The sequence below is a fragment of the Acanthisitta chloris genome, unplaced genomic scaffold (assembly GCF_000695815.1).
Source record: "Acanthisitta chloris isolate BGI_N310 unplaced genomic scaffold, ASM69581v1 scaffold33812, whole genome shotgun sequence".
NCBI classification, from domain to species: Eukaryota; Metazoa; Chordata; class Aves; order Passeriformes; family Acanthisittidae; genus Acanthisitta; species Acanthisitta chloris.
In genome coordinates this window covers 3,690-14,751 of record NW_008660424.1, presented here as the reverse complement: position 1 = coordinate 14,751, position 11,062 = coordinate 3,690, and the positions used below count along the sequence as shown (strand labels likewise).

At 45.7% G+C, this 11,062-nt stretch overlaps 1 protein-coding gene across 1 annotated transcript in view; it reads right to left on the bottom strand.

Moving 5' to 3' along the window:
* Positions 1 to 10,110, bottom strand: part of UBE4B (ubiquitination factor E4B) — a 29,875-nt gene extending 19,765 nt beyond the window's left edge. The window contains 7 exon segments of the mRNA XM_009069808.1: positions 1,111 to 1,224; positions 2,036 to 2,434; positions 2,898 to 3,126; positions 4,081 to 4,225; positions 5,556 to 5,643; positions 6,144 to 6,279; positions 9,903 to 10,110. Coding sequence (XP_009068056.1) covers positions 1,111 to 1,224; positions 2,036 to 2,434; positions 2,898 to 3,126; positions 4,081 to 4,225; positions 5,556 to 5,643; positions 6,144 to 6,279; positions 9,903 to 10,110 — 1,319 coding nt within the window.
* Between the last annotated feature and the right edge of the window lie 952 nt (positions 10,111 to 11,062).

The following is an 11,062-nucleotide window of genomic DNA, read 5'->3' as shown; positions in this document are numbered from 1 at the left end:
TCCCCCCAGTTGCTCCACATGTGCAGTCCAAGACTCTCCCGGAGTTTCCCTCACCCAGGTGTAAGTGGCTCCACAGGCTCTGAGAGCAGTCACAGCCCCCCCAGGGTCACCACCAGGGGCTGAATGCTCACAGCAAATGTTCCACACCAACAAGACTACAGAAGTATCATCTCTCAAAAAATCCTCCTGAAGCACACAGGTTTTACATAAAACATGTATTTCTTTCTCCAGTTTGGGTTGATCCAAAAGAATGGGGCAGATCTTTGGGAAAACATTTCTGGATCAGCCAAGGCACTGCAGGATTACTCTGCAAGGGAATTTAACACCAGAGAAGATGCTACATATACTGTATTTACCCTCCCAGAGGTTTTTCCCGTGGCACATCCAGAGTTGTGCAGGTTTTTGTACAGCATCTGACCAGCTCCAAAACAGAACTCACCAACATCAAGTCTCATTTTGTTTTCACATCTCTTTATGCCACACAAATGAAAGGGCTTTGCTATACAATGCACAGTAAAATAGTCAGCTCTTCCCCCTCCTCCTTTGGCTGTCCCAACCACATCAGCCTCTACTACACCCACATCCAAGGATCAGTGCCAGCTTTCAGGTGTGTTTTCTTCACAGGTCAGAGTGATCCTCAGCTAAAGGAGTGATCCTCAGCTGTCAAGCAGCAGTGAATCTCCAAACTCACACTGTTAGCATCAGCTGGTTATGTGCCACTCTGTCTTTTTGTACATGTTAACCTCTGTCCTCATCTTCCAGTTTTCATAGGAAAAATGCACATGATGTACCAGTGATTTGCAATTCCAGCCGTGGGCGAATACTATTCCTTCTACTCACACAGCCAGTGAGGAATTGCACACACTCATCAGCACTCCAACCTTGCTCATTACACCTGAAACACAGCATGGTTAGCATTTACCTTTGTCATCTAAGAAAGAGCTGAGTAACTGCACTCATCACCCATGTTTACACACCCCTTAACGAGCAGCCAAGTCACCTCCTGGGCCTTAGTCATTCCCCACATTACTTTGAAGATCACTTGACACTACACAGACTGTTAGTTCCTAACCAGCCAAACATGCAGGTTACATTCTCTTTCTCCAATACCTGGACCCAAACTGGACACAAGAAAAATCATCATCTTCATTCTCTTCATCACTACTGTCCTCAGACACATCAGAAACGCCAAGGAGGAGGAGGGAGAAAGGGTTCTCGTATAAACTACCTCAACAGAAATGGAAAAGGCCATCAGATTTAAGCCAGAAGCAAAAGCAAATGGTAGACTTTCTTTTTAAGTCTGCCACAAAATTCATCTTCTCTAAACATGCAGACAACAGGTAACTCCATGTTAGTAAAACCAAGACCATACTAACATGCTCTGTTACACGTTACTCAGGTACCAAAACAACCACATACACAGCCCCAAAATTGAAAAAGAATCTTTGAGACCCACTAAAAGCTAAGTGGAATGTTTAGACATGACCAAATACTAAGTATTACAATTCTAAGGTACTGAACTTTAAAGCAAAGGTCTCAAAACCTCATGTGCTCGTTTCTCCATCCTGCAGGGATGAGATTCCAGGAGCAGCCAACAGAGGGAATGCAGCAGTACTCGGCCTGGCACGCTGCAACAGGCTGAGCTGTCATTTAAATCCAGGCACCAGGGAATCAGACCTGACCCAGCCCAGCAAGTAACAGCTTTCCACACATTAACTAAAGCCCTGCGGAGAGCAGGAGGTTTGTTTGCTTTACTACCCAGCAGCAACCAAACAGAAAGCTCAGAGTTAAACTGGAATGCATATACAAAGAGGAGGAAACTACCACCACATTACTACCTTTAAGGTAAGGACATCCCACCTCGAACACTCCCAGAAGCAGGTGGAACACTCTGGCACAGACGACTGGTTAGCAAGTCAAGGGATTAGCACAAACCCAAACACAGAAATCAACTCGGGGTGAGTAGGGTGAGCTCAGCACACACACGAATTGTCCCAAACTGCACAGCACACAGCAAACTGCCCCTGAGCAGTACCTAGGAGGGCTCCTGCTGCGGGAGGGAGAGAGTCTGCGCTCGGCCCCGGCCGCGAGCACGGCGCGCCCCAGGGCCCTGTGCCTGGCTGGGCTGGCTGGCATGGCTGGAGGGCTAGCAGCCAGGGCTGGAGGACTTGGTGAACTAGATGGGATGGAAATACTCAAGGAACGTGGGATTGAAGGAGCAGAAAGACCTCCAGGATGGGCCACAGTGTACGGGTGGTACCTCGGAGAAGAAGGCTGAGTCCAGGCAGGGCTTGTCGCTGTGAGGTGAGAGCTGACAGTAATGGAAGGCACAGGTGTGGTGGCAACTGAACTGGCTGGTGGGGTAAGAGATGAACCAGTCATTGGTACATAGCTTGTGAAATTGGTAGTAGGAGCTGGACTAGTCCCATAGAGACTAAACCAGTTACAGGGGAAAAAGAAAAAAAAAAAAAAAAAAGCAATGATTTAGGATATGCAGAAAAAGGGTGAAAAAGATCAAATGAGCAAGAGAAGTCCTTGCCCTTCTGATGACTCCTCAGCAATATTTCTGCAGCTCACACACATTATTCCTTCCTACTGTTGTTGAATAAAACTATGTCACAACCTACACACTAAAGAGCCACAGCCTTGTGATCCAAATTAGGGAAACTTCCCAGCAGGAACCAGTTACATAGCTTTGAGCTATCAAACACACTTCTGGCCACGGCAGTGCGATAAGACTGGTGAAATGGAGGGCCATTCACATGAAAAGGAGTGAAAAACTTTCAAAAAATCCATTTTATTGATAGTTCTTGGGTCAGTTCTCTGCCCCTCTCTCTCTTCTAATCTACCAATGTCTATCCAAGTGCAAGCAGTACTCAGTTTCACTCAGAAGTCACCTGGATAAGGAGCTGGAGCCAAAGGAGCCCACGTTGCAGAACATGGGGCTGCTGCCAGGGTTGGAGCCCATGTTCAGCATGAGGCTTCTGTCAGGAGAGCGAGCGGCGGCGGCGATGGGCTGCGACGTGGCTGTCAGGCTGGCAAAGGGGTTCTCATCCCGTGCCTGGGTGGACATCATCAGCACTTCCATCAAAATCTGCCCAATCAAGTCCTTGAAATCTGAAAACACTGTGAAGAAGAAGAGTCAGTAACCTCATCTCTGTCTGCAGCTACACATGGGCAGATGTAAACACTAGCAGAGAATCCAACTGATATTAGGAAGAGATTTTTTTAATGAAGAAAGTGCTCAGGCATTGGAATGTGCTGCCCAGGGAGGTGGTGGATTCACCATCCCTGGAAGTTTTCAAGCTGAGACTGGATGTGGCACTTAGTGCCATGGCCTAGTGACCATGGTAGGGTTAGACTTGATGATCTTGGAGATCTTTGCCAATCCAGTCGATTCTATGGTTCTATGAACAGACTCCTGTGGATGAAGTGCTGCTTCTGGTAAAAACACACTGACACACTTAAAATAACCACTCTGCCAGCATGAACCAGGTTTGGAATTACAGCTACACCAAAAAATGCCACTTTTATGGAAAACACAAAAGATCAGAGATGACCTAATGCTGCTATTGTTAGCTACTAAAGTTGCCTTGTGTGTTCCACTCATATTTTCCCAAACAGCTGTTGAGTTGGGCAAGTTGTGTCACAAAGAAAGGAAAACAGATGCATACACACCCCACGCAAAAATAACAGTTTTTAATTTGGTCGTATCTTGTAGCTAACATAGAAAATATATTTGTTACACAAAATAATAACAAATTCTTGGCTTATCAGTTTAACTGTTGGATGTCTAATATGATGTAAGACCACCAGCCCTGGATCAGCACATGAGTGTGACAACAGAAAACACAACTAACAAGAGCAGAGAAACTGATTAAAACAGGAGCTATGACCCATCAGTCCCATGCTCCTTCCTGGGGATTCCATTTCCTGCTGCACCTGCTATCAGCAGACATTGACATCCAGCAAAGACCACGAGTAAGTAACTGCAGCATTACAGCAAAGGGAGAAAGAGGCACAAATAAGGGTAGGGAAGACACCACTGCAGTGGAACAACCCCCAGCAAGGAGCACTCACCTTCCTTTGGGTTCTGCTTGAACTGGGCAGAGAGCGAATTCAGGAAAATTACGTCTCTGTCTCGCTCCTTCCAAGAGACTCTGAAGATCTTACAGACCAGCTGCAGAGCTTGTTCCTCAGACACTTCTGAGCCAGACAGAGGCTCCTGGAGGCAACAGCAACAACAGTCATCAACACCTTATCTGCAATTGTATTAGTCAACTCACAATCAGAGACAGATCCTCTTTAGGTGGTTTCAGCTTAACTCCTGGTGGCAGATTTTGTGCACTTGTGAAGGAACATTGATACACCTGACAAAATTTGGAAAAAACACCTGAAGAAACACAAGGGATACAATAAAGATGCAGCAGAAATACCCAAATCCAGTAGGATTCCCTAAACACATTTGAAAAATCTCCTTTTTCCTTTAAGCATGAGAGCTCATCACGGCCACCAGGTAAGCCCAGATTTATCCAAGATTCCAGCAGCTTCCAGCACTGTATCCTTTTTGAAAGCTTCCCCTTAATTAACCATACATTTTGGCACATTTTTTACTTTATCACTCTACTGCTATTCTACTGTTTTTAAGTACTTCTACCTCTCCTGCCTATTCCTGCAGAGGTGGGACTGACTGCCAACGCAACAACCAGGCAAGACAATGCTTTGCTCATCAACAAGGACGATGCTGTCTCCTCTCCCCTGAACTTTCTGGTGCCTCCAAAGGAGTAAGAGGAATTGAATCAAGCTGTGAAGATTTATTTCACTTTCCACTGCTTCCCCCCACCCCCACTGGAAGCCTGTCCTTGATTCCAGGCTATTTATTGCAGAGCAGCACAATGCAGCTGTCCCACTGCCCAGGCTGCAGCTCAGCATCGCGGGGAAGGATCCTGGGCAGGGCTCTTGCTGCATGGCTCCAGGCCAGGCTGTTACCAACTGACCTTATTCCTGACACTGCAGGAATAAACAAACATCTAATGAGCACTGCAAGAATTGCTGGAGAAACTTCTCTGCTCTAAAGTGATGTCCCATTTCTTTATGGCTTTATTTCATGTGAGCCTTAAAATCAAAGGACAAAGAGGACAAGGCTAGTGAGTATCTACCACTGGCAGGCTGAGGGAGTTGGGGCTACATTGCCTGGAGAAGAGAAGGTTGGGTGGAGACCCCATAGCCCCTTCCAGGAGCTGAAGGGGCTCCAGAGAAGCTGCAGAGGGACTCTTGGTTAGGAACTGCAGTGACAGGACAAGGAGGAATGGGGAGAAATTGAAAGAGGGAAATTTAGATTAGATATCAGGAAGAAGTTTTCCCTGTGAGGGTGGTGAGATACTGGCCCAGGTTGCCCAGGGAGGCTGTGGCTGCCTCAACCCTGCCAGTGTTCATTCCAGATTGTATGAAGCCTTGAGCAGCCTGCTCTGGGGGTGAGGGCTATGCTCCACCCTCTCAAAAGCTCATGTTCAAACCGTGGAGGTAAGTGAGCTCATCCCTCCTGCCACACTGACCTTGTCCGTCAGGCTCCGCTTCTCCCTGCGATCATTCTCATCCACCTCCATGTTCTCAATTCCTGAATCCACATCTACCTGGGACATGCTGGGAGCAGAAACAAGAGAAGAAACCCATTAACTTGTGGAAAGCCACAGAGTCCTCTGTAAGATGCTGACTCAGGAAGTGTCACCTTCAGTAGAAGCAGCAGAGAAAAACTAACGCACAAACAGCAGTTAAAAATCTCTAACCGATAAGTGTTTCTCACATTACATTTCTTTTGAGGTGAAGAGCTCTGAATTTATTCATCAGGCAATACAAACTACACAGCTATCACATCCCTTTCCCTTTTTAAGCACAGTAGCTGAATTATCCCCACCAGACGTGCTCATCACTTAATGTCTGAGATAATGCACTGTATTTATCACTTCAGCTCAGGAATCCCCGTTAACACCAGACTGGAAGAAGCATTATAGAAGTCTAAACAGTGTGTGATGTTTAAGCATTACCACAGGTGGGAGAGAGAGAGGGCAGAGCCTTGTGCTGGGTAAGAGGTTTGACATCAGCATTGTGCAATATTTGCTGGTTTTTACAAGCTGCATCTTTACCTTTTCTCACAGGAGACACTATCAATATCCATGCTCTGGGACCGAGAGAGGGACTGAGATTGGGTTTCAAGGCTGTTAGATGGAGAACTGCTGAGTGAACTCACTCCTTCGCTGCTCTGGCTTCGGTGGGCTACTCCTAGGGAAAAGGCACCACCAAGATTACTACTACACAGGTGAGAAGGCACCACACATTATTCGGATGGAAAAGGAGAGGAAATACTGTTTGCAATCCAGCTCTCAGCAATGCATCAGGAAATGTTAGTCACATTCACATTTGACTACAGATAATCACATTTGTCACTTCCCCTTACAGCAGTGTAAGAATTCTTACTTGCATTAAACAGACAAAGCTGAACTTGAATCCATGAAATGCTCAGAGATTCCCTCCCATAAAAATTGATCTCTCATCTGGTTTCTCTGTTCACTACCTTACACCTTGTCCAAGCCCCTCTAAAGTGTATTCTAACAGAACATGACTTCACCTGGGCCATTACAATGGAGTTAACTTGGCTGAGGATACAGGACACACACCCTCCCACCATTTATTGGGAAATCATCAGTACTCTTCCCTCTCCACAAGAATAAAATCAGCATCCAGGAAGCCCTAACAACAAGCACCAAGTGTAACCCCAGCAGCACAGTGACTCTGGAGGAGGGCTGATGTGCCACAGGGGATGAACAGATGGACTCCCTTTGCAGTGCAAACTTCTTCGGAGAAGTGTTAGACACCAACATGGTACAAGGAGAGTTATAGCCATAATGCCTTGCACTCAATTCAAATGGAGGTGAATGAGTTCTACAAAGATCTAAATGCAGAGGGCTCTTAAGTGGAGTCTATTCCTAAACTTTGTGCCCAGTGACAGTTTGAAGTCCTGATTTATACTAAAATAGCATCAATTCCAAGCTGTGACCGTAGTTCTATCACTATCAGGTATCTGCATGTCTGAACTGACTCCTGGGAGGAGGAGAGAAAAGCTATTAACTCCTCTGTTCATGAGAAATCAGAAGTGAATTTCAGCCCTTTAGGTTCTTTTATCTGCAGTTTACAAGACATTATCCAAACAGTATCAGGTTTCAGGGAAGAAGTGTAAAACACTCGTTTTCACATTCCAACCCTGACATGTCTCAGTGCTACTCCTGACAGGTGCAAGATTGTCCTGCACTTACAGTGGGAACACACTGGAGCTAAGAGTAGGGGCAGCAAAACAGAACAAATCAGGACTCTGCTCAGACACAAGCTGTGTGTTCCCAAGCTCCTTTCCCAAAGCTTTCCCAGACCTTGAAGCAACTCACTTTACACAAGCAAAACTGCAGAAGGCAGAAAACTCCCATGTAGAATACAACTGGCTGAAGAACAGGGAAGGCTGACTCAGCAGGGAATTCCAGCTGGCACCCGATGTAAGATATCCCAGTTACAGTCCTGGTTTTACTTCAGTACCTCATTTATTATAAAGGGGCAACATTCCTTGAGTTCTTCATCTCTCCTCCTCCCTGTTCCCAGAGAAAATCCAGCTAAGCCAGTGGATACAGAGCCCAGAGCAGACATGGCCTACCAGGGCACAGAACTGCATTGTTCTGCATTCCCCTGGGGTCTGACTCTCACTGCCAGGAAAATGTGCTTTACCAGTGATGCTGCAGCACTCGCTGACAGACCTCCTCAAGCCTACCCACCCCTTCCCACACACATCTCCCACAGCTTGCAGCTGATCTTTGCTGCATCAGGTACCCCAGGAAATACCTGACACCTAAAGTTCCTGTCGTCACTGACACTCTGGTTTTAGGCTCTCCAAACATTTTCAAAATACATATAAAATAACAATGATATTTTCCATTAAATTGGTGCCTAAGTCTGATCTCACCCTGACAGGCAACTCCTTAGAACAATGGATGCTTACAAGGACACAGTTCTACTGGGGCTGCTCTCTGTGTCCAAATGAATTAAAATCCTCTGCAGTCACTGTATTCTGCTGCTGAAAGAACTGCTGCAACCTCACAGCATTAGCTGAGTCTTCATTTATGCTACAGAAAAACACAGCAGAGAATCAGTTGTATTTTTTTCCTGATCCATTCCCTAATTTAAGCACATCTCTTACCCTGGTGTGAAAGACACACAGTAAACTGGTGCATGAATGGCTCTGTACTGAGAAGGTAATATCTGTTTCTGGTCATCAGCCAATTAGTCTGTACAGTCACTACTGCCCAGGTGGATTCTTAAAACACAGATCTCTAAGGTCTTCACTGACCACTTCAAACCATGACAAACCTGTCTGCCAAAACCTGAGCATTTCTACCTGCAGGTACAGGTTTCCCACCTCCTGCTCTGTGGCATTATTGTTAATCCAGTTGTGCACTAAGATGGATCAGGACTTCACCAGTTTGAAAACTAAACATTTACTTTTCCTGGGTTAGATTTCATCTGGATTCAGTCCACAATCCACCTCACCACAGAGCTGCTACAGAGAGCAGAGCAAGAAATACTCCTTTCAGCAAGAGTCAGGCCTAGGATGGATTAAAGCAGTCATGTAACCACAGGCTGAGGGAACAGTCAGCGAACTCTGCACTGGTCATAAAACAAGTCACTTCTGCTTCTGGGCTGCTGCCTGTGGTCAGGAGGACAATAGAGAGTGTTCAATTCCATCTGCAATGAGCTTTTCTCAGGAAATGCCTTTGATAGCTTTTCTCTGTCCTGCTTTGGATACAAGGCCACAAAACAAGCAGGAAGGAGTCACTTGGAGGTGTTTCTGAACACACTATAACTAACTACAGCATTTAAGCCTTTAAAATACTCCACTGGCCAAAGGGAAAAGCAGAGTATTTCAGAAAGCAAATAGGTAAATGCTAAAGAAACATGCAGGGTTATCAAGGAACACTGGGAAAATGTTCTTTCTATCAAATTATTAGCAATCACAATGCAAACCTGGTTAGAACCTTCCTGACATTTGGTTTGTGGTTGGTTTTGGGAACCTCTTAGCTCAGAAACACAACATGTAAAACAATTTCAGTTTTCAGATAAAGATCACAGTGCTGGAAAACAAACCAATTGGTTCTGGTTTACAAGACAGACAACTTGAAAGCAAAACTACATTTTTTTAGGTCAAATGTGGTACAAATATGAGACTATTGTCTTCACCTCTCCATAGAGCAAACCTCCACCTTCCCCTGCTTGCTGCTGTTGTCTGATTTTAACAGATCAGCTCTTATTTGTGTCCTCTGAAATAAATACCATTGGTAAATATCCTGCTTGCATCCACTCCAGTAAATAGTCAAACTGGCACAGTAACACAAAGCAGAAAGCAAACACCTCCTTCTCACTTGGCAATGCACAGTCACAACTGCTATTTTTAATTGTGCTGAAAGCTGGTAATTAAAGAGCAAAAATGAACTTGGGACTGATTGTTAAAATGTACCTAAACACCAATCAATAATGACTGTGTTGCAAGGCTGAAAAGAGCTTTTTCCTGCCTCCTTGACAGACTGGCTTTGTTTTCTGTAACCTTAAACTCTATCACAAACTTCTCCAAGCTTTGGTAACCCACATTTTAAATGCCATGAGTTTATTTACACCTGGGAAACAACTGCAAGTGGAGTAAATGGAGAAGCATTTATTAACTGGAAAATTAAAAGTACCTTCACTCATCATTTTCCAGTGTTTCTTTCTGAAACCATTTTCAGTGACAGCAGAAATGACAGCACTAAGAGTTCCAAAGAGCTGTGCAGGGACTCAGCAGACACAGAGAGGCAGTCTCAGGTGCCACCTACCTGCTGCACCGATCGGAGAGGTAGCTGGGGTCATGCTGTGGACATTGAGGCCCAGGCTGTGGGAGGGCCCCGGGGCTGGTGGCCCAGGTGGCCCCGGGGGGGTCTCTCTCTGCGGGGAGGTCAGGGGAGTGCTGGGCTGGGACGAGGATCCTCCTGCCAACCGCGCCAGGCGCCGGCGCCGGATCTGCTCGGGGGGAGAACACCACATCAACCGTTTGTTTGCACATCCCATCTGCACACACTCCCCTGTGCCCTTCGGCCCTCCCTCCCAGCAGGGACTGACTCCTGAACTGCAAACAGAGAGGCTTTACCTGCTCAGCGGAGCTGTGCTCATTGCTGCTCCTCTGGGCTGTGTCACAATGCCTCGACACCCTCAGCGCCTGAGTTTAAATGTGTTTGCTGCCCTGCAGAGCCATTTGCACCGGGGAATGCTGTGCTTGGCCCTTGAGTGGTTGTGCAAGACAAGTTTAACATGTACTGCTCAGCAGTTTCAAAACCTGGAACACTCCTCCCCATTTATTTGGGCTTTGACAAGCTGCACTGACGTGCTAAAAGGGACAATATGAACGTGACCTTTGCTTTAATTTCACACCACATCATATCAACAGATCAGTGCCAAAAAAATGGCCAGTGGAAAGTTATTCAAGACCATCACTGTACAAGACAATCTGAAACACAACTACAAAACTGAAAACATACAACCTGTGCTGGACAGAAGCACCTTGGGAAGTAAAGACAGCAAAAAACATCCTCTCATCACCTAGAGACATTCCACCAGGGAGAATTTAAGAGCAGTTTTTGCATGTTACTGGTAAGGCAGAGAAGCATTTACCTTCTAGATCCAACTGCAGAAAACTTAGGGACCTATTCATTACAAAGTGTGTGATGGGATAACACTAATATTATACACGAGCGATAAACAGACAAAACTAAACTTCTAAAACTCAATTTCTAAGTACTCCAAGTTTCACAAAAACAAAAAACTGCAATGATTTATTATCACAGGCTGCCTCAGAGGATCTGTGCCTAGAGCTCCTATCTTCAGCTTCAAATGGGCCCAAAATAAAAGTATCATATTTGAGGGTGTCGACTCCTTGCAAAAATGAGCAGTTCCTGTTATTCTCTTTGTATTCTGACACTCAGGCACTACACACAACTTA